Below are 24,162 nucleotides of genomic sequence, written 5' to 3'. Positions count from 1 at the left end.
ACTGATCCCAAGACCGAGAGGCCGTCCAAGGGGGTCCAGATCTTCACTATGGGGCATTTGGCAAAGTGGAATGAAGGATCGAGGAATGTTCCAATATTATCAATACAATGCTGGCTCCTATATGCATGTGCCCAGCTGTCTCCATGGACAGTTTGGTGACCACCTTGGAGACCCCGATGAAGCAGACTTAGTGATGGGAGAACATGCACAGACCTACACTCCCATCACTCTAGCCATAGGTGCTCAGCATTAATGGCAAGGTGATGGGGAGACATGGGATCTTGACCTCATGTCAGGTATTCCTTTCTCCAAGGGATACAGGATGGTGTCAGTCGGCACCTGGAAGCTCAAAAGATATCAGGGAACTATTGCCCAAATCTTCCAAATCAACAGGATCCACCACAGCACAATTCCCACCACAACAATTTTATATGTTAGGAGGCAGAGGAATAAGAAACTATACTGACATCACAGATGGCATGGCTGTAAAATCATTGGAAATCATTTCTGATTTTTGTAAATACGTTAACATTTTTGAAGCATAATCTTGCAATTTCATATCTGATTATGGCACACCCATATAAAAGATTAACAGCCTTTTAAGGCATCCCAAGAATGAAAGAATTGCAAGCACAAAGGTTTCTTCACCTCTAACAAGCAACTGATTCCACGGACTTCTACTCTTTTGGAGTTTGAGAATGAGAAGTGACCTTATTGAAGCAAACAAGCTTTGAGGGGAAAAGGATATTTCCTTTGTGGGAGAATCTAAGATCAAAAAGTACCTTGGAATGAAAAGGGGTCACCTATTAAAGACGGAGGAGAAATTTCTTCTCTCAGGTGGTAGTGAATCTATGGAATTTCTTGTTAGAGTGCTGTAGACACTGTCAAATATATTCAAAGTGGAGATGGACAGATTTTTAAATCAATAAGGGAATCAAGGATTATGGGGAAAGATAGGAAAGGTGATTGAGGATTAATCAGATCAGGCATGCTCTCATGAAATGGTGAAACATACTCAGTGGGCTTGCTTCTTGCCTTAAAATCTTCTCTGCAGCTAGCTTCAGACATCAAGGATCCTTGAACCATGACATTGAGGAAAACAGTCAAGGTGTTATATTCTAATATGGACACAACTGAGGCACACATCATTCCACGCTTGTAACCATCCTTAGGGTGAGAAGATGGAAGTGAGGAATTGCATATCTGCAGGCAAGTTTAATGTTTTAATGAGATACAAATATATGGAAATAAAAAAAAGTAGTTACCACTCAAAAAGGTGATATTCTGAAGTCATCAGTCAAGGGAAAAAAGTCTGGTATTGAAAATCTTTTTATCATCCTCACTGTATTATTGCAAACAGTTCACCATTAACCTCAACACACTCAGGTGGGGGAAAATTCCACTTTAAGTGTCTTGTCTTGAGGAAGCAGCTTTTGCATCCAAAAAAAGATAGATAGAGAAGATTCAGCAACTAGATCCTAAGATGCACAAAACAAGCCTTTTCTACTTTGATTATTGGCAATGCCAGTTGTAGTCTTAATGCGGGAGTCCCCTCCCTCAATGACTATTGAACATTAGATTGTAATAAATCATGTAACAAAATTAACATCTATGGTTAATATCTGTGTCTTTGGATTCGGCTATTATTCATGTATTAGACTAGACAAGACCTATTAAGGTAGCTCCAGTTATTTCACGACCTATATAATTGTAAATGAGCAATGAGTGGTCAGGACTACTTAAAGAAACCTAATCTTGGATTTAAATTAAAGGGACTAGAACCGGGTAATTATAGTGAATTTCAAAGTTGGGAACTGTATACATTTTGAATATTAAACACTTAACTACAGCTGTAGATCAGGCCATTTGATTGGGCACAAGGTTAATGTATGTTTTTAAGAAGAATACAATATATTGTAGAACTAATCTAAATTTTAGGTAATAGTGATATTTTTAGTAACAAAACTGGATTTATAAAAATAGGTTTGCTTAATTCGCCCATGCCTGGGCTCCTCCATATAAAGTAAGAAAATAATGGGTAGGAAGGGAATCTCCAGTGCAGACTTTAAAATGAACGAGCCTTTTGCCAGTGTGGGCAATATATTTACTCAAGTGGGCTAGTTGAGTTTGATTAATTTGAGAATTTTTTTTCAAAATTGCTCTTAGAGTTTCTAGCCTGCTGAACAGCACAAATTATGGCCTCAAATGAGACACTCAAAACAGAATATGGGTGACCCTTACTAAATTAGTTTGTGTTACTTCTTTGCTGCTGCCTATTTTAATTGATTATGTGTATATTGTATATACAAGGAGGAAATGATTTATACTTTATTACAACAGACACTCCGTGGCCTCCAACATTGCAAGGGGGAGATGATAAAGATCAAACTTGACCTGCTGCAGGAATTGTTATTGCCAAAATTGGTACACAAGGAGGGACAGTTTACCTGTGCGATCCTGAGCACCAGAGACCGTGTACCAATTATGCTAGGATGATGCCTTTGAGCCGAAATTGTGATTGTTACCAAGAATGATGATTGTAGTGATCAACTGCATCAAAAAGATTGAACAGTTCATTTACAGAACAAGCCTAAATGGCCTTTACCCTGTTAAGGTGTTGTGTTTGGCTACATTTGTACTGTGGGCATCCCTGGTACGCCTTGTCCCCTTTCAATTAGATCACGTAGTAAAAGAGACAAAAGGGGGAATGTTATCCTTCACTAATTTGTTTCTGGAAACCCATATTAAAATATTTAGAGAGGACGAAGTAGTTTGTTACACTCTTATTTCAGCAAGAGACTCCCTGACCACTTTTATCCTTCCAAGTCCTAACCTGAGGTTTTAGAATAGTTCTAAATTTTTATAGGATTATGGACTTCCTCCAATAAATCCACGATATCCTATCCAAATTGCTACAATAGTAAGGGATGGGGATGCATTTATGTAAAAGTGCCTAGAATTAATTCCTGTGCTATGATAAAATGTATTAGTCGTCGCTGCTTCCCTGAAGGACCTTGCATCTCACGCATATGCCTTAAAGGAGGAATGTGTCTCTATTACCACTGGTTTTCAAACCCTTTGTGGGGTGGATAACAACACCCACCTTCATTATGATACCCCTAATGACACTAATATTTTCTCAATTATTGGATGGGTAGATCCATTCTGGGATGTCAACCACGTCTCTGATCAAGACCCACCTCATTCGACTAAATGATTTTCAGCCTTTAGGTTCAGGACCAAACTATGTAATCATGGATTACCCAAGTACTCCAGGAAGTCACAAAGATAGGCCTGCTTCTTATTGGGAAGGTCCCTCCATTATCTGTGCTAAACCTGGATATTATTTTTATCAGTTATAATAAGGCATCTAACTACCTTGCCCTGAATAGAGGAAGTACTCCTCCTGCTGTAGCTGTAGGAACACAATTTCCAACTACTGTTGTCTGTCCAATTACCTGACAATGAGACTTGAATTCCCCTGTTAAAAGTTCAGATTCTCCCGACTTTTGTGCAGAATGGAAGAATCTAAAGGTTCTATCAAAAAGTAAAACTCACTCATTGGCATATGCAGCTCTTACTGTTCTTTCCGTAGTAGGGTCTTTAGGATTTATTAGTCATCAAAACCATAATTATCTCATTTGTGAATTCACGGTTTTGTGAAATGAGACAACTGCTGCCTTAATAGAAATTAGGGACATGCTTTCAGAATTGCGCCTATTTACACAACAAAACTGCTGTGCTCTTGATTACATATTTGTGAAGGAAGGTGGAGTTTGCACCATAGTCAAAGGAAAGTCCGTCACGGGAGTTATTAATCTGATCAGAAACATTACTAGACGTATAGATAACATCCGCACTTTTGTCAACCAAATGAATGAGGGTGCAGTATGGGGAGATTGAGGGTTATGGTTCATGGTACAGCTGGCTAACCAATATGGCTATGTATGCTGCTATTGTTTTAGCTGGTCTTTTTGTTGGTATTGCTATTATTATTGCTAAAATATTAGTTTCTAGTGACAACATTGGTTCCATCCAGAAAATACTACTTCTTTGCTTAGATGATGATGAGATAACATCACCACCTGTCCCTGGTTCCTCTTCGGAGGAAGAGAAAGTATTGCAGTGTTTCGCTGCCATTGAATTGGATTAATCTGATCCATGCCTTTATGATATTCGAGGATGTAAAATTTGAATTTAGGCTGCTGTCAGAAAGGTGATATTCTGAAGTAGTCAGGAAAGGGAAAAAAATCTGGTATTGAAAACCTTTTTTTCATCCTCACTATATTATCTCAAACTGCTCACCATTCACCTCAGCACACTCAGGTAGGGGAAAATCCCACTTTAAGTGGCCTGCCTTGAGGAAGCAGCTTTTGCATCGAAAAAAGATAGATGGAGAAGATTCAGCAACTGGATCCAAAGATGCACAAAACAAGTCTTTTCTACTCTGCTGAAGATCAGAAGACACACGACACCAAGATATTGTTCAATAAGTATACAGAGGAAACTCGATTATCCGAGTAAGATGGGCAGGCACTATTTTGTTCGGATAATTGATTATTCAGTTAATTGATTTTCTCCGGGGCTCAGAGTTTTCAGTGAACTTCTGCTCCCCGTGCAGGAGATGAGGTAGCAGCACACTGCTTGTGAGCCCCTGCCCCATCCCGCCAACCTTGTCTGCTCCCACCCAACCCAGCCTCCAAGGGTCCACCAAAGCCATCCAACCTGAGCGCGCGCGAAAAAAAAACAAGGGAGGTCAGTCACTTGGACTGTCCAGGACTGTTCTCGGCATCATGTCGGTGAGCTGAGTGTGTTTTTAATCATTGTACAAAAGACACGATGAGGGTTGAAACAGTTCTTTGATGTAGTGTTTCTATCGGGACCTTGAGATCTCCTTCTGTATTTGAAATTAAAGCTTTCAGAGTGCCGCTCCTTCATCAGGTGGAGTGAAGAGAAGCACACAGGCGCATAATTTGTCAGCCGAGAGATCAAAAGATCATACAAATTGGTGTGCGGGGAGTGTTGACAGGCTGAATAATAAATCTTTGTAGGTGATCAAAAAGTATTAGATTCTGTGAGTAAGTGTGAACAGCAGAATAGCTAGTGAATGGATGATCTATAATCCATTTGAGGCAGAGAAAATTATAAAAAAATAAAAATAAGGTGATGCTGGAAACAAACCAAATGGCTGGAATAAGATGATAGGTATAATCCAAAACTGTACAAATGAATTAAGATAACTAACAAGTTATCAAGGCGATGGTTTCAAAATCAGGACTGTAAGGAAGATTTTACAGTTACTGAACAGTATAGTGTGGTTACATGAACCATTTTTATGATCTTTGATCTCTCTGCCTATAAATTGTGTGTCTGCGTACTTGTCTTCACTCCACTTGACAAAGCAGCAGCACTCAAAGCTTGTGATTTCAAATAAACCTGTTGGACCATAACCTGGTGTCATGTGACTTCTGTCCACCCCAGTCCAACACCAGCACCTCCACATCTTACTCTGCAGAAACAATTAGCTCTCTCCTGTTTACCGGTTGTTAGTAGTAAGAGCACAGAAGTTTGCTGAATTGCACCTTGGCTAACAAAGATAGGTGTTACCCAAGAGTTAAATGATGGACAATATCAGAATCATATTACTTCCACTGTATCATTGATCTTTCAGAGTTGTCACCTTCTGAATAGGTGAAGGAGATTAAAGGTTCACTCCTAGTAGAATGTTCAGTATTTGGTCTTCATTTTAGAATGGCAGGTTAGATTAAAGCCTTTCTTCAACTCAGAGATTCACACCGTAACTAACCTTTTTGTCCAGTCAACTCCTCCATTCAATCACTACACTGTACTATTGCTTTAAATGTTCACACTAACAAAGAAATCTATTAAAATCTCAAAAATACACCAATGACATTTGAGAAAGCCAAAAGAAAGACTAATATAGAGAGACTATCCTGCCATTGGGTGTGCAAAAGTAATAAACCATATTATGCATGACACATATAAAGTAAGTTTCAACAAGGAGACAAATATCTCATTTTTGAGTGGTAAAGGGTTTATTTGCATTTATTTGATACCTCATTAGTATCTAATTTCTATATGGATACCTACTTTCCCAGGTAGTAGAAAGCAGCTGGATGGCTTCAATTCTTATCAGCAGCTGCAGTAACAAAGATCTTCTCTAGGAATTCACCATTGAAAACATTGCCTAACATCTTCGGATGTGCTCTACAGTCAGTGACCAACTGCACACTCCAAAGAAAGTTGGCACAGGCAAGACCACAGGTTCTTCACTGTATGATGACACACTGATACCAATCCAGAGACTTGGGCATGGTCCGTCAGCCGCTTCAGATCAGGGGATTCTTATCATTGCAATCCAGAGACTGGGCCCATAGATGGTCCTGCATGTTGACTGTGATCAGTCCATGGATTAGCAGCAAGTCAGCCATGGAGCTGCACAGAATGCAGTTAGTGGGATGGACTGCAGTCAGTCCTGTTTACTTAAATGTTGAATATCAAGTATTTTTTGGGTGGGAGGAAGGTCTGGTGGCAGGAGGAAGGGTCTTGCATTTGGAAAAAAAAACGATGAGAGAATTTTAAAAATCAAGCCCGTGGCTATGATGCAGAAGCCAAAAATTGTGGGAATTGGAGATATTACGCTGGAATATAGAAGGGATAACTGAATGATCAACTCAAGGCATAAAAGAAGAGTGGGAGAAGCTGATATAGAATAGGAAGCAAAGGGTTTTGCGCACATGGGAAGTCAGGTATGGGGGTCAATAACTGTCATTACAACCCTGGCTTCAATGGGGAAACTGACTTTTGCAGAAGATACAAAATTAACCTCCTTCCTGCACTGAGCATGCTTCTGGTTCATGGAAACGACAATGACCCCAAGTGGCAACTTCAAACCAGACTGACAAGGTCTGTTGTTGTGGTCTCCTTTAGAAGAGGTGAGGATAGAGGATGGCACTCTTGCACACCACCCTGTTCACCAGATTATGGTCATCAGAACAGGGCTCTAACTTTCCCCTAATGACCACCTTTCATTTAATTCTTCACAGAATTCCTGAAGGGCTCATGCCTGAAACGTCGATTCTCCTTCTCCTTGGATGCTGCCTGACCTGCTGCGCTTTTCCAGCAACACATTTTCAGCTTTAATTCTTCACACACTGGATCTGTAAAGGGCATATTCTGCCTTGATGGTGGCATGGTAGTGGTGGTGAAAGGCTGGAGGGTTCTGACTAATGAGTACCTCAGCTGCTACTAAGCACAAGGCAGTGCAAGAGTGATGCCACAGAAGTATGCTGTATACTTAATCAGTCTTGCAGAAGTACCCTCATTAAGAAAATACATGACAGCCCATGGAGATATACTATCCATAAAAGCTCCCTAAAAAAGGTGACACTTAGTCAAAAATTGGGAAGATTCAGCCTATAATGCCATAATCAGCTATCCTTTCTTGTAAGCACTAAAAAGTAAAATGAATGTTAAAAATATAATCTGATATGAACAATGTTGGTTTTAAAATCTATTAAAAAGTACATTACAATATACTACAGAACAGTAGAGGTTTAGCACATTCAAAGTGCAAACTTAAAATATCAGCATACCTGATGATGTTTAGTAGTTGAGTTATACAAACAGCATCCTGTACCAGATGGTGCATATTTGCTTCGGATTGTCTAATAAGTTAAAAAAAATGCAAGAAAAACATTTAATGTACAACCAATGTACCACCTTAAATTTTGAAAGTCTAAGTGAAGAATTAAAAAAAGATAGTACTGAATAAGTTCTTTGTGTTATCTTACCTCAGGTGAACTTAGGCACATCTGAAGTTTGCGTTTAAACTCTGGAGATACAGAGGACTCCTCAGGTTTGACTTCTTTGAAATAAACAGAAGAATTTGGACACGAGATTTGTGCAACATTTAATGTTGAATCCAGGAAAGGACTGGAGGGTATATGATCAACATCCAGAAAATCTACACTGGAGATCCTAACATCTTTAGTAGACATCGGAGAACAAAAAGGCTGCAAATCAAAATTTCAGTGATGACAAAAGCTAGAAGTTGTCATAGATACTGTGGTAGTAAACAAATGAAGAACTTAAGCCCATCAATTTTTAATTCTAGTTTTAGTTTTAAAAGATTTCAATGTTTGTCCAGTGCACACTTGAGGAGACCCAGACCTTAAGAATTAAAGCTTACAACCAGTTTTGGCTTCAGAGATGGTGTCTAAAAAACCAAACTGTAGTAGCATCTCTTAGAACATAGGGCCTATACTGCTAGGTAGGCTAGAAACAAAGTCATAGATTATCCCTTTCATGAATGGAACTTGAAAAATATTCTTTTCATAATTAGAAATCACACACAAACTTCTATAATGCAACAAATCAAAATGTATTGTTCAAGGCTGGTTTTCTCTTTTACCTTTTCTCCCCCAGGGTAGAGGAGTTCAAAACTAGAGGGCACAGGTTAAAGCTGCGAGTGGAAAGATTTAAAAAGGAACTTAAGGGTCAGCTTTTTCCGTGCAGAGGTTAGGGCGCATATGGAATGAGCTGCCAGAGGAAGTGGGACAATTACAGCATTTAAAAGGCATTTAGATGTGTACATAAATAGGAAGAGTTTAGAAGAAATACAGCCAAATGCTGGCAAATGGGATTAGAAGCAGCACGGTGGCTCAGTGGTTAGCATTGCTGCCTTACAGCACCAGGGACCCAGGTTTGATTCCAGCCTTGTGTGACTTCCTCCTAGCGTCTGCGTGGGTTTTCTCCTACAATCGAAAAGATGTGCAGGTTAAGTGAGTTGGCTATGCTATAATTGCCCATAGCATTCATGGATGTGTAGGCTAGGTGCATTAGTCAGGGGTAAATATAGGATAATAGGGTAGGGAATGAGTCTGGGTAGTTGCTCATTAGAGGGCCGGTATGGACTTGTTGGGCCAAAGAGCCTGTTTCCACACTGTAGGGATTCTAAAAAAAATTCTAAGAAATTAATTTAGGATAACTGGTCAGTATGGACAGGTTGAATCAAAGGGTGTATGCTGTATATCTCTACAACTCTACTATAAATGCAGGAAACTACACAGGGTGGAATGGTGGCTCAGTGGTCATAACTGCTGCTTCACAGCACCGGGAATCTGGCTTTGATTCCACCCTCAGGTGACTGTGAAAATTGCACATTCTCCCAGTGTCTTATGGGGTTTTCTCTGGGTACTCTGATTCCTCACACTGTACAAAGTTGTGCAAGTTAGGTGGATTTGCCATGCTAAAAAGATTAGCCATTGTAAAATGCATGGTTACAAGGGTAGGGATTTGGGACTGTGTGGGATGGTCTTTGGAATGTCAGGGGTAGGGGATGTGATGAGTCAAATGGCCTGCTTCCACATCGTAGGGATCCTATGAACTAAAATGATCAAATAAAACCATAAGTCTCTATTTAAACTGGAGACATCAGATGATTCCAGTGAAGTAAAATAGTTAGATTATGTATTTAATAGCTTAACTCACTCAAGTATGAACACCCAGCTACACCTCCCTCAGACCTGACCACTACTGCCACACTCATGCATACTGCTAACACCCAGCCTCTCCAAACTTCAGATGGATTTCTCCTGCCTGCTGTGACCCATCTTAAATCCTGCATTTTTTAACCTGCCCCATTGCACCAGGGCATCTCACCTAAAATCCTAATCTCTGCAAGTACCACTCTACTTACATGGCACCCTACAATCTCAGCAACCTAACACCACATTTGCCTCACAGAAGAAATTTTTAAAATCAACCTTTTTGAATGGGTCATGGCACACCTCTGGGGCAGGTTGCACTGAATCTAGACCTTGTGGCTCAGAGGTAGGGATACCACCACTGCACCAGAACAGCCTTTCATTTATATTGGACACTTACCCAATCACAGAAGTCAAAAAATAGGACTGTTAAGTTTCAAAATATTGCAGTTAACTGCTTGGTAAAAGGAGACATGGTTTACCATTTTCTACAGAGTTGCACTACACCACTAAAGAACTGGATCACATAATCCTAACCACATGGCACTGGCCCCAATGCCAAAGAAAAAAATTATTTGATCTACAAGAACTATGCCACATTGAAAGAATCCACAAAATTGAATTTGCATAGAAGTTGAATGTTTTCGGATACATGATGTTCTAGTATCTGAAGACTAGTTTCTATTATCTGACATACAAAATGTTAACTATGTTGTAATAACAAAGAACTTAGTTTAAAAACTGGTAAATTACCTCTAATATGAATTGCCCAATGTACTCAACAGGAAAGTAAGGTGCCTTGTATGTATTTTTCAATCGCTCCATTGTATAATTTTGATTTTCTGTTAAGACATGTGTAATTTTGCAACACCGTCTTGGTCGATGATACACTGTGGCTTTTCCAGCATGTAGGACTCTGACAAAAAGAACTCCAGTTTTTAAATCCATTCAGCTTAATAAAGTCTATCTCCTTATATAAAACTAAATTCACATCTCTGCAGTTATTTTTCTCATCTGCCCATTTCCCAAAGGAATATTCCATATAGAGAATTCCACAACCCCAAGCCACTTCTCTGCCCAACCCTACCAAAACAAAAATCAACAACTGCTTCTAATTAAAGCGATACTGTCTGGCATGGTTCATGGCTGGTATTCATGTTTTAGAAAAAAAGAATGATATTTTCTCAAAATTTCCTTTTCCAAAAAGAGATCTGAAGATTGCAAGGTAAGTAAATTACTCATTCAAATTGAAAATTTATTGAAGATATTATTTTGTATTTATATTACAAACATCAACTCACTGCCAATTCCTTCTTGCTTCCTGCCTGCCAGTACAACAGAAGCAGCACATGAAAATCCACAGCTGTTATTTGAAAAGATGTGTGAAAAAAATTGTTTGGGAAGACACCAATCTCTCATCACGTTTAGCTATTTGTATTCAGTTAAAAAGAATCCTGACAATTATTGTAATGCAATGGTTTTTAATATTGAGAAGGTAAGTTATGCTCAAAGTCTAAATAGTAAATTCAAGATAATGTACATCTCTTGAGCTCACTCCAACCGGATTTGTTCTTCACTGCTATAACCCAGCATCCCCAGAGTTCCAAAGTCTTTGGCCTTGACTGGCAATAAGATACATTACATGAAGAGATGTACATGTACACTTTAAAAAGGCAGTCTCCTAATATCTCTGATCTCATATCATGACATGAGCATTTCCAACCACTTTCTTGTATCCCCTCACCAGACAACTCTCCAGACTTCCAATCCCACCACTGAGTCAACCACAAGAAAATTGTTGACAAGTCACTTGCAACTTTGATCTTCAATTGTCATAAGAAGTCTGCAGCTGCCAATCTGTTTGACCATGTCCAGGTTTAATATTCTGGATCCAAAAAAAAAAGTGGTGTTGTATCACTACATATGACAGTCCCATTCCAATTTAAAACGGGTATAGGTTTAAAAGTGTATAGACATACAAGTGGATCAATCATTCATCTCTAGAGCAGAGAGTGTGGTCACATCAAACCTTTACCTTCTCTGACAAAACCACAAACTCTTATATTCTCTAGGGTAATCCTGGAATTAGAATAAAACACTTTTTTTTCCCATTACGAGCCATTGTTATGAAGATGTGGGTGTACTGTATCTTTTAGAGAGTTAAAAGCTAGCAGAACGATATGACAGCACCAAGTGTTCTGAACAATACATAAATCGAACATGTCATTCAGTGGCTAGTTGCCTGGAAATGACAAAACAGTTTTGAATTAAGCCCATCAGTTTAAATTAAACCCCAGAAAAATGAAACTCCAATCAAGTTTAAAATTTAGTATTTAACAATCTTAAAAGCCAAAATGACAAGCCAATGCTTTGGGTGTATAACACCAGGGAAAATTGAACAGTTGGGAGGAGAATTGCCAATTTTGGTGACGTGTGGTTGATTATAAAAGTGAGAGAAATGGCTTGTCATTGATAATGAGGTTCTGGGATTTGAAGAAGTTTCTGAAAATTTGCCAAGAAACTTTGTTTTCCTTCTAAAGGCCAAAATTTTTAAGCATAAGTTAGATCGGGCTTCACAAAAGGACAAAAGTAAAGCTGAAATTGTAAGAAAGAAACTCAAACTGTATCAGAGAAACAGACAAGTGCAGTAGAGGTAGAAAAACCTAAATGACAATTGAGGAAAATTAAGTTAGGATAGTGAGTGTGTGTGTGAAGGTTTTAGCTGAGCAAAGAGAGAGCATTTGAACTTGAGAAGTTGCAACTTAATCAGCGAAGTCAAGTTAACAGGATGGAGATTAAAAGAGAAGGTAGTGGTATATACAATATATGTCGATTGCCACATTTGGATGAGAAAGATATTGAAGCATTCTTTATTTCATTTGAAAAATTGGCTAGGCAGATTGAGTGGCCTGAGGATTTATGGGTAATGCTAGTTCAGACTAAACTGGTCAGTACAGCTAGTGAGGTATTTGTCGCTCTGTCAGAAGATCATGAAGAGGTTAAACAGGCTATTTTAAGTGTTTATGAATTAGTACTAGAAGCATAAAGACAGCGGTTCAGAAACGCAATGAAGGAACCAGGTCAGACTTATGTTGAGATCGAAAGAATTAAACACATTATTTTGATCGATGGGTGCATGCTTCGAAAATAGATAGGACCTTTGAGGCTCTTGGAGAGATTATTCTGCTGGTGGAGTTTAAAAACTCATTTCCAGTGATGATTAGAATTCACGCAGAGGAACAGCAAGTTCAGGAAGTGAGAAGAGCAGCAGAATTAGCAGATGAATACATATTGGTGCATAAGACAAGCTTCCGGCCAGAATTTCATCCTATGAAGGCAGAAGGAGAGATCCTGTACAACTAAACCAAGAGTAGAGAGAGCACTGGTAAGAATTTACCACAGGATGAAAAGGAAACCTAAGAGGATGGAAAGAAGGGGGAAAAGGCCTTAGGCGTTTCCACTGTGGTAAATTGGGACACAAAGTCACAGTGCTGGTCATTAAAGAAAGGTGTGGTGGGAAAAGATGTGGTAAAATAAGCCAAGACAGTGGCATTAGTGAAGGTAATAAAGGAGACTCCACAAAGAGTCAAAACACAGGAGTGTGCACAGCATCAGCAGGGGCTGGGCATGGAGTCAGTATCTGATCTCTACAAAGAATTTGCCTTTGTGGATAAAGTTTAGTCAGAAAGAACTGGGGGAGAAGGACAAGTTATAATTTTGAGAGATATGGGATCTAACCAGTCGCTGATAGTTAGGGATGAGCAGATATGCACTCTTTTTGATCTGTTACCTCAGAGCATGGTAACTTGTGGGATAGATGGACAGAAATTTAGCATTCCTCGATATACGATTAGGTTGGAGTGCCAACTCAAGGTTGGGCAAGTGTCAGTCACTTCCACTGTGTCAGTTCCAGGAATTCAGTTTGTTCTTGGGAATGATTTGGCAGGATCCAAGGTGGGAGTGACACCCGTTGGTGTGCAGAAGCCCAAGGAAGACCAAGACATTGCAGAGTTAACAGAAATATCCTGGTGTGTTCCCAGATTGTGTAATAACCAGATCTCACTATCATAAATCACAGCACGAAACAAAAAGAGAAAGATGAAGGAGTTGAGGTTCAATGAGCAGATCGCCTGTTTGACATAATGGTGTAGGAAAAACCTGAACAGGCAGAGGGTCAGACAGAAGTGTTTAGTCCTGAAAGGATAAGGGGCTTACAACAGCAAGACAAGATGATAAGAGATATATATGTGGATGCGTACTCCGAAAAGGAGGCAGAGAATATTATCTCAAAGACAGCATCCAAAGATGGAAATGGAGACCACAACAGGTTAGTGCAGAGGAGAAATGGGCCAAAGTGAACCAGATTGTGTTGTCGGTAGCATACAGACAGAAGGTGTTACGAGTAGCACATGACCTACCTGTAGGAGGTTACCTAGGGGTATGAAAGGTTAAAAGATAAAAAAACATTTTTATTGGCCTGGAATGCACAAGGATGTGGTTAACTTTTGCTGTACATGTCATACATTCCAAATGTTAGGCAAGCCACAGGTGGTAACAAAATCAACACTTTTATTGCCAATTTCTGCATTTGAAGAACCTTGCATGCAGGTTATAATTGATTGTGTAGGTCCCCTCCCAAGAACTAAAAGTGGGAACCACTACTGATTAACCATAATGGACGTGTTGAGCAGATTTCCAGAGACAATTCCATTATGGATTATTAAGACAAAACAGGTGATAAATGGAGGCAGTAGCGGTCTTCACACTGTATGGGCTACCCAGAGAGATTACAGTTGAAAATGTGTTGCTGGTTAAAGCACAGCAGGTCAGGCAGCATCCAAGGAATAGGAAATTCGACGTTTCGGGCGAAGGGCTTATGCCCGAAACGTCGAATTTCCTATTTCTTGGATGCTGCCTGACCTGCTGTGCTTTAATCGGTAACACATTTTCAACTGTGATCTCCAGCATCTGCAGACCTCATTTTTTTACCCAGAGAGATTAGTCAGACCAGGGATCAAATTTTGCTGCTTGGCTGTTTGAGGTGGTTATGAATAGCTTAGGTATACAGCACTTGAAATCTAGTGTGTATCATTCCAGGGAGCTTGAGAGAGGTGGCATCAGACCTGGAAATCCATGTTGAAAGCACACGGTCAGATTTACTCCAATGATTTGGATAAAGGTATCCCATTCATATTGTTTGCCAGCGATGCCCATTCCCTTCGAGTTAATATTCAGTCATGAAGCAAGAGGCTCTTTGAAATTAAAAAAAGAAATTGACAGGACCAAAATCAGAGATCTCACACTTGGATCATGTATCGGAAGTGAGGGAGAGACTTAATTGAGTCGGCAAGTAAGCTAAACAGCACCTAAAAGAGGGCACAGTATAGAATGAAACAGGTGGCAGATAAAAGTTGTGAGACTTGGACTTTTTGATGTGTTAGTACTGCTACCAGTGATAGGAGATCCCTTCAAAGCCGGGTTTAGTGGTCTTTATCGAATTGAGAAAATGTTGAGTCAGGTGAACTATAAAGATGCCAGATAGAAAAGAAAAAGGTATTGGGTATGTCATGTGAACATGTATTATACGAGAGAGAAAGAACTGGAGAAATAGTATAGTTACTGCCTTGCACAGTGAGGAATCAAATCCAGTTGACGTAGATTTTGATATGCCTCAAAAATAGATTAGAAAATGAAGTCCTTGAGGAGTGGAATAAGTGAGTAAACTAACTGCCTCACGAGCAGAGAACACACAGTTGAGAGATTTGTTACTGCAGTATAAGGATATGCGCAAAAAACAGATGGGGAGGACTAATGCTATTGTACATGAAATAGATATAGGGAATACTGCTCTGATAAAACAACACACCGATCGGCTTAATCCTTTCAAAGCCAGACAGGTCCAGATGGAGGTAGAGGCTATGCTCAACGAGGACATTGTTGAACCAAGCCAGAGCATATAGAGTTTGTCGATTGTCTTAGTTCCTAAACTGGACAGAACTCAGCGATTCTGCATGGATTATCAGAAAGTAAATGCCATAAATAAAAAGGACTCCTCTCCAATTCCTAGATTGGAGGACTGTATCGAAAAAGTCGGACAAACCAGTTACATCACCAAGTTGGACTTAAAAAAGGTACCTGCCAGTAACCACACATTATCAGTTTGGCAAAAGAAATTTCTGTATTTCTAACTGCAAATGGGCTAAAAGTTTAAAGTGATACCCTTTGGAAAGAAGAACGTACCCGCATCATTCCAAAGACGCATGAACAGAGTGGTGTCTGGATTAACAAACTGTGCCATCTATTTGGACGATGTAATGATCTAAGTCCTGGAAAGATAATATGGTACAGTTGGCAGAGCTCTTTGAATGACTGCGAGAAGCAAAACTGGTGATCAACTTAAAACTGGATTCACAAAAGCAGAGGTGACATTCGTGGGACATAACATCGGTCATGGAAGGTTGACCCCACAGAATACAAAAGTTGAAGGCCATAGAGAAATGTCCACAACCAACCTCAAAAGAAAAAGGCACTTCGATTCTGAAGACTCAGAGGATTCTGTAGGAAGTTTGTTCCAAACGTCAGCAGTGTCGTGGCACTGTTAACCAATTTGTGTTAGTCTTCAGCAAAGTTTCAGTGGACACAACCATGGCTGGAGACATTCGATCGTTTGAAAGCCATATTAACCACCAAACCAGTTTTAGCTACATCAAACTTTTCAAAACCTTTTAAAGTCACCATTGATCCTAGTGACTCAAGAGTTGGAGCTGTACTACAGAAATCTGAGGATGGGATTGAACTGGGAGTTGGTTACTTTTTGCAGAAGATCAACATCCACCAGAGAAAATACTCCACAATCAAGAAAGAATTATTGAGTTTGGTTACTAGCCTTACAACATTTTAGTGTTTATGTGACGAACAATATGTCAGAGACAGTTGTGTACATGGATCACAATCCGCTTATATTCTTAGAATGCTTTAAGGACAAGAATATGAGACTATTTCTTTGGAGTCTTATGTTACCAACTTTTAATTTAAAATTCATACATGTTGTGGGTTGTAATGTTGCATTGTAGGCAACATTAACATAGCATGATGGAAAATAAAATTGGTCAATTCTCGAGTTAAAAGACAAAAAAAAGGTCAGAAACAGCTTTCAAGATCAGGTTGAATGTAAACAAATTCCATACGTTTATAAAACTTCAGTAATCTTTTTCAAGGCTCCTTGTATATTTCGAACTGCAGATCTCAGATTAAACAAAAGGTCCGTATAATAGAATCAGTTATGGAATGACGCAAATGATTAATTCTCTTTTTAGGCTAAGGCTCGGTGTTACAGATGATGCACATTTTTTGATCATCTGTAATTGGTCAGCATATTTTAATGTATACAAAAGGTATTCCTTTTCTTCTAAAAGGCACAAAACTTGGAAGGAAACAGGGAACAAACTGGATCCTTCCCCTTTCCAAGTCACAGCCAAATTGCTGCAGTACTTACAATAAAGCTCGATTATTGTCAGTTCAATTGATTGGAGTATTGTTGATGAATGTAATAACAGATGTATTATTGTAGATTTAACCGATAACATTTAAAGTAAATACAAATCTCATCTAAAAACATTAAATATATACACAGGTATAGGAGATGATAAGGTGAAGTTAAAGTTATCTGTATATCTCATCATGAGGGTTTTTTCCCCCGGGGCGGGGGGAAAGAGAAGAGGTGCTATGAAGATGTGGGTGCGCTGCATCTTCAAGAAAGTTTAGAGCTAGCAGAACTGACAGCACCAAGTTTTCTGAACAAGGTATAATCTAAATGCGATTCAGTAGCAAGGGTAGCTGGTGGCCTAGAAATGAAAAACCGACATGAATTAGGCCAGTTTAAATTATACCCCCCAAAAAAATACCAAACTCCAATCAAATTTGAATTTAGTATATTGACAACCTTAAAAGACAATGACACAATCCGATGATTTGGCGGTATAAGACCTTGGAAAATTGAACAGTTGGGAGGAGAACAGCCATGGCACCAGCATCTATAGACTGCCTGGAGAATAGCTTTGTGAAAAAGGTACCTTTAATCGATCAATAACTGGTGTGAAAGAAAAATCCCTAAGAATAAAAGACGACCGGAGAAATAGAAGATTCAACATCTGGCTGGTTTTGAACTTTTGTGAAATCTCCAAGTTTGGGAGAAGATTTATAGCTCGGGTGCTCGTTGTTGTGGTTCTGTTCGCCGAGCTGGGAGTTTTGTTGCAAACGTTGCGTCCCCTTTCTAGGCGACATCCTCAGTGCTTGGGAGCCTCCAGTGAAGCGTTTCTGTCATGTTTCCTTCGGCATTTATAGTGGCTCATCTCTGCCACTTCCGGTTGTCAGTTGCTGTCCGCTGCAGTGGCCGGTCTATTGGGTCCAGGTCGATGTGTTTGTTGATAGAATCAGTGGAGGAGTGCCATGCCTCTAGGAATTCCCTGGCTATTCTCGGTTTGGCTTGCGCTATAAAATAGTAGGTGTTGTCCCAGTCGAATTCATGTTGTTTGTCATCTGTGTGTGTGGCTAAGGATAACTGGTCGTGTCGTTTCGTGGCTAGTTGGTGTTCGTGGATGCGGGTTGTTAGCTGTATTCCTGTTTGTCCTATGTAGTGTTTTGTGCAGTCCTTGCATGGGATTTTCTACACTACATTGGTTTTGCTCATGCTGGGTATCGGGTCCTTTAATTGTGGCGAGTTGTTGTCCGAGAGTGGCTGTTGGTTTGTGTGCTGTTATGAGTCCTAGTGGTCACAGTAGTCTGGCTGTCAGTTCAGAAATGCTCCTGATATATGGTAGTGTGGCTAGTCCTTTGGGTTGCGGCATGTCCTCATTTTGTTGTCTTTCCCTTCGGCATCTGTTGATGAAATTGCGTGGGTATCCGTTTTTGGTGAATACCTTGTATAGGTGTTCTTCCTCTTTTTGCAGTTCTGGTGTACTGCAGTGTGTTGTGGCCCTTTTGAATAGTGTCCTGATGCAACTTCTTTTGTGTGTGTTGGGATGGTTCCTTTCATAGTTCAGGACTTGGTGTGTGTGTGGCTTTTCTGTATACCTACATGCTGAATTCTCCGTTCGGTGTTCTCTGTACCATCACGTCTAGGAATGGGACCTGGTTGTCCTTTTCTTCCTCTCGTGAATCAGATTCCTGCGAGTATAGCGTTGATGATTGGGTGGTGTGTTCTCTATTTCTGTGCTTTTAATGATTACAAAAGGTGTCATCCACATATCTGACCCAGAGTTTGGGTTGTATTTGCGTTAAGACCGTTTGTTCTAATCTTTGCATTACTGCTTCTGCAATGAGTCCAGAGATCGGTGAGCCCATAGGTGTTCCGTTGATTTGTTCGTATATCTGGTTGTTGAATGTGAAGTGTATTGCGAGGCACAGGTCCAGTAGTTTAAGTATGCCGTCTTTGTTAATAGGCTTAACGTCCTGTTGGCTGTTGTGTATGTCCAGCAGGTTGGATATTGTTTCTCTGGCTAGGGTTTTGTCGATAGAGGTGAACAGTGCCGTTACATCAAATGAGACCATGGTTTCTTCCTTGTCTATGTGTATATTTCTGATGTCCAAGAATTCTTGTGTTGACTGTATAGAGAGTGTCTGGATCTGCTGATCAGGTGTTTCAGTTTTTGTTGTAACTCTTCAGCCAGTTTGTGTGATGGTGTCCATGGTAGTGATACTACGGGTCTGAGTGGGATGTCTGGTTGGTGTACTATTGGTAGTCCATAGAATCTGGGGGTGTTATTGCTTTCAGGTTTCATTCTTTGTAGGCCAGACCTGGTTATCTGTCCGTTTTTTTGTAGATTTCTGAGTGTGTTGTTTATCCTATTGGTGACCTGTGGGGTGGGGTCAGACTCCCTCTTTTGTTAAATCTTAATTGGGGGTTTTCCTCGGACTAGTATTGTAGAAGGGGAAGGTAATCATTCTGTTAAATCTTAAGAAATAAAGTTGTTGACTTTTACTTTAAATAGTTTTGGTAAATTTTCACAGATTGAATATGTGTTGCTGGAAAGCAACACTTTTTCAGCTCTGATCTCCAGCAGCTGCAGACCTCACTTTCTCCTCAAAAATTTTCACAGATTACTGCACGAGATAAATCTTTTGGGTGTTGCTGGTTTAAATTAAACAGGAGGTTCTACCCCATGTCATAACACCATCTACACAAATCTTTTTCTTGATCACCAGTAGCACAACCATTTCTGTAATGTGAGGTGCCTCTGCTCTTCTTTTGCTTTCTTAATACCCATCAGTTTGCACCTCTACCTCTTTCCTTTCCTTAGTTCTGAAACTGTGCATCCTGCCTTGGTCTAAGTATCTCTGACCATACCTTTGCTGCGAGCACCTGGTTTAGGAGACTCAAATTGCTCCAAAATTTATTAAAAGTCTGACCACTAGTTTTCTTTCTATGCCACAATGTTAACTGGCACTATAAGTGGTCCTCTTTCCTCAGGTAGTGGATATACAGATATTCAACACTTTTCTCTCCAAAGGTGTGTTGCTTGTTCTCATCTTACCCCCAATTCCATTTGAACATCAAAAGGTTTCCTCCCTATCAATGTACTGAAACCAGCCCTAAACATAACAAATGACACCTTATGACCTTAGTGCATGCCCACTCTATCCTGGTCAACCTCTCTGCAGTCTTCTACATATTTAATCATAACACCCTCTTCAATAGATTGTTGTCCAGCTCACTGGCACTAATTGGGAGATTCTAGTCTTACCTATTATTGTAGCAAGAATATTTCAGCAATTCTTTCTTTCCTTCAACTAGCACTAGTGTCTTCCCTCAGCATGGAATCATGGCTTGGTCATATAACATTTGCCAAATATGTTTCCATTCCTTCATAGGCACAGGGTGAAAATTCTATATTTTTTCCACTATTCTGCAGGAATCTCCTTACTACATAGTAGCAGCATTAAGACAGCAACTTATTATCTTTCAAAAGTCAATTAGAAATGGGCAATAGCTGGTTTTGGTCAGTCATCCGCACCTATTTAAAAAAAAGGATAAAAAAAAGTTTGTGCTTAACACCTGGTCTTGGATAAATCCCAACCTTGGTCAATAAATTCATTATATTAAAGACTTCCCACAAACTCCACACATTTCAGGTGCTTCCACTACTGTCGCCAACAAGTTCAACTACTATTACTTGGTAAACCATAGGATTCACAACTACTTAACCCAGAACTCAAATTTCTGGTCAAGTCCTTATTTCCACCTGACACATTGATTGACTGCATTTACTGCAATTTGGTAACAAATATTCCTTTCTGAATGCGATGGTGGGCCTCCTTCTTGAATTGCTACAGTCCAGGTGGTGATGGTGATGGCACATCCACAAAGTTAAGTGAGTTCTCAGATTTGACTCAAGATCAACAAGGAACAGCAATTCCAAGTCAGGACAGCAAGTGGCTTCAGAGAAGTTTCCGGTGGTAGCATTCCCATGCATCTGCTGATATTGTCACTTCACCATTTTGTTAACTGCCTCATTTCCAAATAGTGCACCAAAGGCTTTCATTTTTTTTTAAAATGCTGGTCTCTTGTGCAACTTTCCATGCATGTAGCTACCATGCTGTAACTTACCCTCTCCAAATTGAATTGAATTTATTGTCACATGTACTGAGGCACAGTGAAAAGCTTTGTCTTGAGAGCAGTACAGGCAGATCACAGAATGAAGTTGCATAAATAGTAAACAGCAAAAACAAAACAGGTACAGGCAAACATTAAGAGTCCATTCAGTATTCTAACAACAGTTGTGTAGAAACTGTTGCAAAACCAGCTGGAGCATGTATTCAGGCTTCTGTACCTTCTCCGATGGTAGAGGATGCAGAAAAACATTGCCAGGGTGGGATGGATCTTTAAGAATACTGGCAGCCTTTCCTTGACAGTGGTCCTAGTAAATGAATTCTATGGATGGGAGGTTGGCCTTTGTGATTGTCCGGGCAGAGTTCACCACTCTCTGTAACCGTCTCAGATCTTGACTGTTAGTTGCCATACATTCAGACAGAATGCTCTCAATAGCACACCTATAAAAGTTGGCAAGCGTATTCGCCGTCATGCCAAATTTCCTCAGCTGCCTGAGGAAGAGGAAACATTGTTGGGTCTTTGTAACTAGTGCAGTCACATGAAAAGTCCAAGAAAGCTTGTTGTAGATGACCACTCCCAGGAGTTTGACACTTCCCACCTGTTCTCAATAATGAATTCCTTGGTTTTGCCGGCATTGAGAGCTAGGTTGTTCTCAGTGCACCATTTTTCCACCTCCTGTCTGTCGCCATCCGAGATTCAACTGACTACGGTATTGTCATCAGCAAACTTGTAAATGGCATTAATCTGGTATTTGACAAAGCAGTCATGGGTATACAGTGAGTACAGTAGGGGAATAAGTACACACTCCTGGAGGGCTCCACTGGAGATTGTTAGTGATGATGAAATATTGTCCCCAGTCTTCACTGATTGTGGCCTGTGGGTCAGGAAACTGAGGATCCAGTTGCAGAGAATGGGGCTTAGTCTGAGATCACCAAGTTTAGTAATCAGTCTCGAGGGGATATTAGTGTCAAAGGCTGAACTGTAGTCAGCGAGTAGGATTCTTACAAAGCTGTTCTTGGTGTCAAGATGTTCCAGGGTGCAGCGAAGGGCAAGTTATATGGCATCAGATGTGGATCTGTTGGTCAGATAGGCAAATGGAGTTAGTCAAGAGTAGTTGGGAGGCTGGAGTTGATTAATGCCATGACCGGCCTTTCAAAAGCACTTCGTGATCAAAGTTAGGGCCACTGGGTGGTAGTCATTGAGACATACTGCATGTGCCTTCTTAGGCACAGGGATGATGTTAGTCCTCTTGAAACAGGCAGGGACAGTGGCCTGCTGCAGGGAGAGGTTGAAGATGTCTGAGAAGACCTCTACCAGTTGATCTGCGCATGCTCTGAATGCAAGGCCTGGTCCCATTGTTTTCCTTGGATTCACACAAAGGAAAACTGATCTGACCTCTGATGCGGTGACTGTTGAGGTAGGATTTGTCGGAATAGGGCGTTACCGCTCCGCCGAAATTCTACTCAAATAGAGCCCAGAAGGCGTCGAAACAGTTTGGGAGGGATATGTCATCGTCTGCTATCTTGCATTCTTTTTAGAACCGGTGATGTCATTCAGTCCTTGCCAGGTGTCTGGTTGGGTCTCTAGTTTGGATTGGTATTGGGCCTTGGCTGTTTTAATGGCTCTGCGAAGGTCATACTTGGATTCCTTGTATTTGAGTGGGTCTCCTGATCTGAAGGCCTCACGCCTGGTTTTTAGTAGGTTCTATATGTCCAGAGGCAAAAGTGAGGACTGCAGATGCTGAAAACCAGATCAGAGTGGTGCTGGAAACACACAGGTCAGGCAGCATCTGACAAGCAGGAAAATCAATGTTTCGGGCAAAATCCCTTTAATCAGGGAGCCTCCAGGGTGGAGAAATAATTCACCTAAACTTACACATCCCTCAGCACTATGGGCAATTTTACATTGCCAATTCACCTATCCTGCATATCTTTCGATTGTGGGAGGAAACCCATGCAGACACTGGGAGAATGCATGGGTGGAATTTGCACAGTTGCCAAAGGCTGGAATCAAACCTGGTCCCTGGTGCGGTGAGGCAGCAGTGCTAACCACTGAGCCATCGTGCTGTCCCCATAATTCAATATCCTTTGTAAACTTCATTGATCAAAAAATCAACATCAACATCAACATCAACAACAAATTTATAAAGTCAGCAAGCCTTGGAATAAAAATATCATTGAGCCCAAAATAATTAAACACGAGGGGTCCCAAACAAAAACTGCGGATGATACTAATCAGACAGAAGAAGTTGCTAGAAAAAAAATACTCAACAGGTCCAGCAGCAACTGTAGAAAGGAATCAGAGTTAACATTTCAGATCCAGTGACCCAGAATAAAGGCATTTTGATGAAGGGTCACTGGACATGAAACGTTAACTCTGCTTTCTCTCCACAGCTGCTGCAACACCAGAGTTTTACCAGCAATTTCTGATTAATAATGTCCCTTCTGAATGGTACCTTTTGAAAATATTTCTCCTCGTTTCATCGTTGATCAGAAGGACTACTTTCCAGTTGTGAAACACTCCTGGTTTACTCGAACGGGCCAGCTCCTCGCGCCACATTTTTGGCGCAGATTCCATTGGCACGGGATACTGTGAAATACTTTGAATTTTATATCCCCACTCATACTGGATTTCATTAAGCCACCTGCCATCTTTAGCACTATCAATGACGTAATCTTGAGTCAAAACCCACTTTCCTAAAAAAAAATAAGAATAAAAACAAACATTTCTCGATCGTGGTACTAACATAGTAACAAGTGTGAAGTGTTGCAACTTTAAAAGTGTAATTAAAATGGAAGTCAATAAGGTTTAGCAAATTACTTAAAATATTAGTTCTGGGCTAAGCAATTGACCCAGTTCAGGAATATTCTCTCCCCCTACAATTCAGACACTAATAACTTGGTGACTTTTTAAAGCTTCCAGACATGCTTCTGCTAATCTCAGGATATTAAGGCACACTTTCTCTTGCACACAGTACTGTCATTCTGCCCTTCTAACCACTTCAGTTGAAGGCATTATCCATCCATCATGTTCACTTCATGCATA

The 24,162-nt window shown here is 40.3% G+C and overlaps 1 protein-coding gene across 1 annotated transcript in view; it reads right to left on the bottom strand.

Annotated features, from left to right (window-relative positions):
* slf1 (SMC5-SMC6 complex localization factor 1) overlaps window positions 1–24,162 on the bottom strand; it is a 73,083-nt gene that overhangs the window by 27,124 nt on the left and 21,797 nt on the right. Inside the window, exons 4-7 of the mRNA XM_060836761.1 lie at window positions 23,573–23,813; window positions 10,263–10,425; window positions 7,815–8,036; window positions 7,617–7,688 (exon numbers count right to left, since the gene is read on the bottom strand). Of these exons, the coding sequence (XP_060692744.1) occupies window positions 7,617–7,688; window positions 7,815–8,036; window positions 10,263–10,425; window positions 23,573–23,813 (698 nt within the window). The remainder of the gene's footprint in view (window positions 1–7,616; window positions 7,689–7,814; window positions 8,037–10,262; window positions 10,426–23,572; window positions 23,814–24,162) is intronic.

Source organism: Hemiscyllium ocellatum, chromosome 2 (assembly GCF_020745735.1).
Source record: "Hemiscyllium ocellatum isolate sHemOce1 chromosome 2, sHemOce1.pat.X.cur, whole genome shotgun sequence".
Taxonomy (NCBI): domain Eukaryota; kingdom Metazoa; phylum Chordata; class Chondrichthyes; order Orectolobiformes; family Hemiscylliidae; genus Hemiscyllium; species Hemiscyllium ocellatum.
The sequence above is the reverse complement of the archived record's forward strand: the minus strand, read 5'-3'. Positions and strand labels throughout refer to the sequence as shown.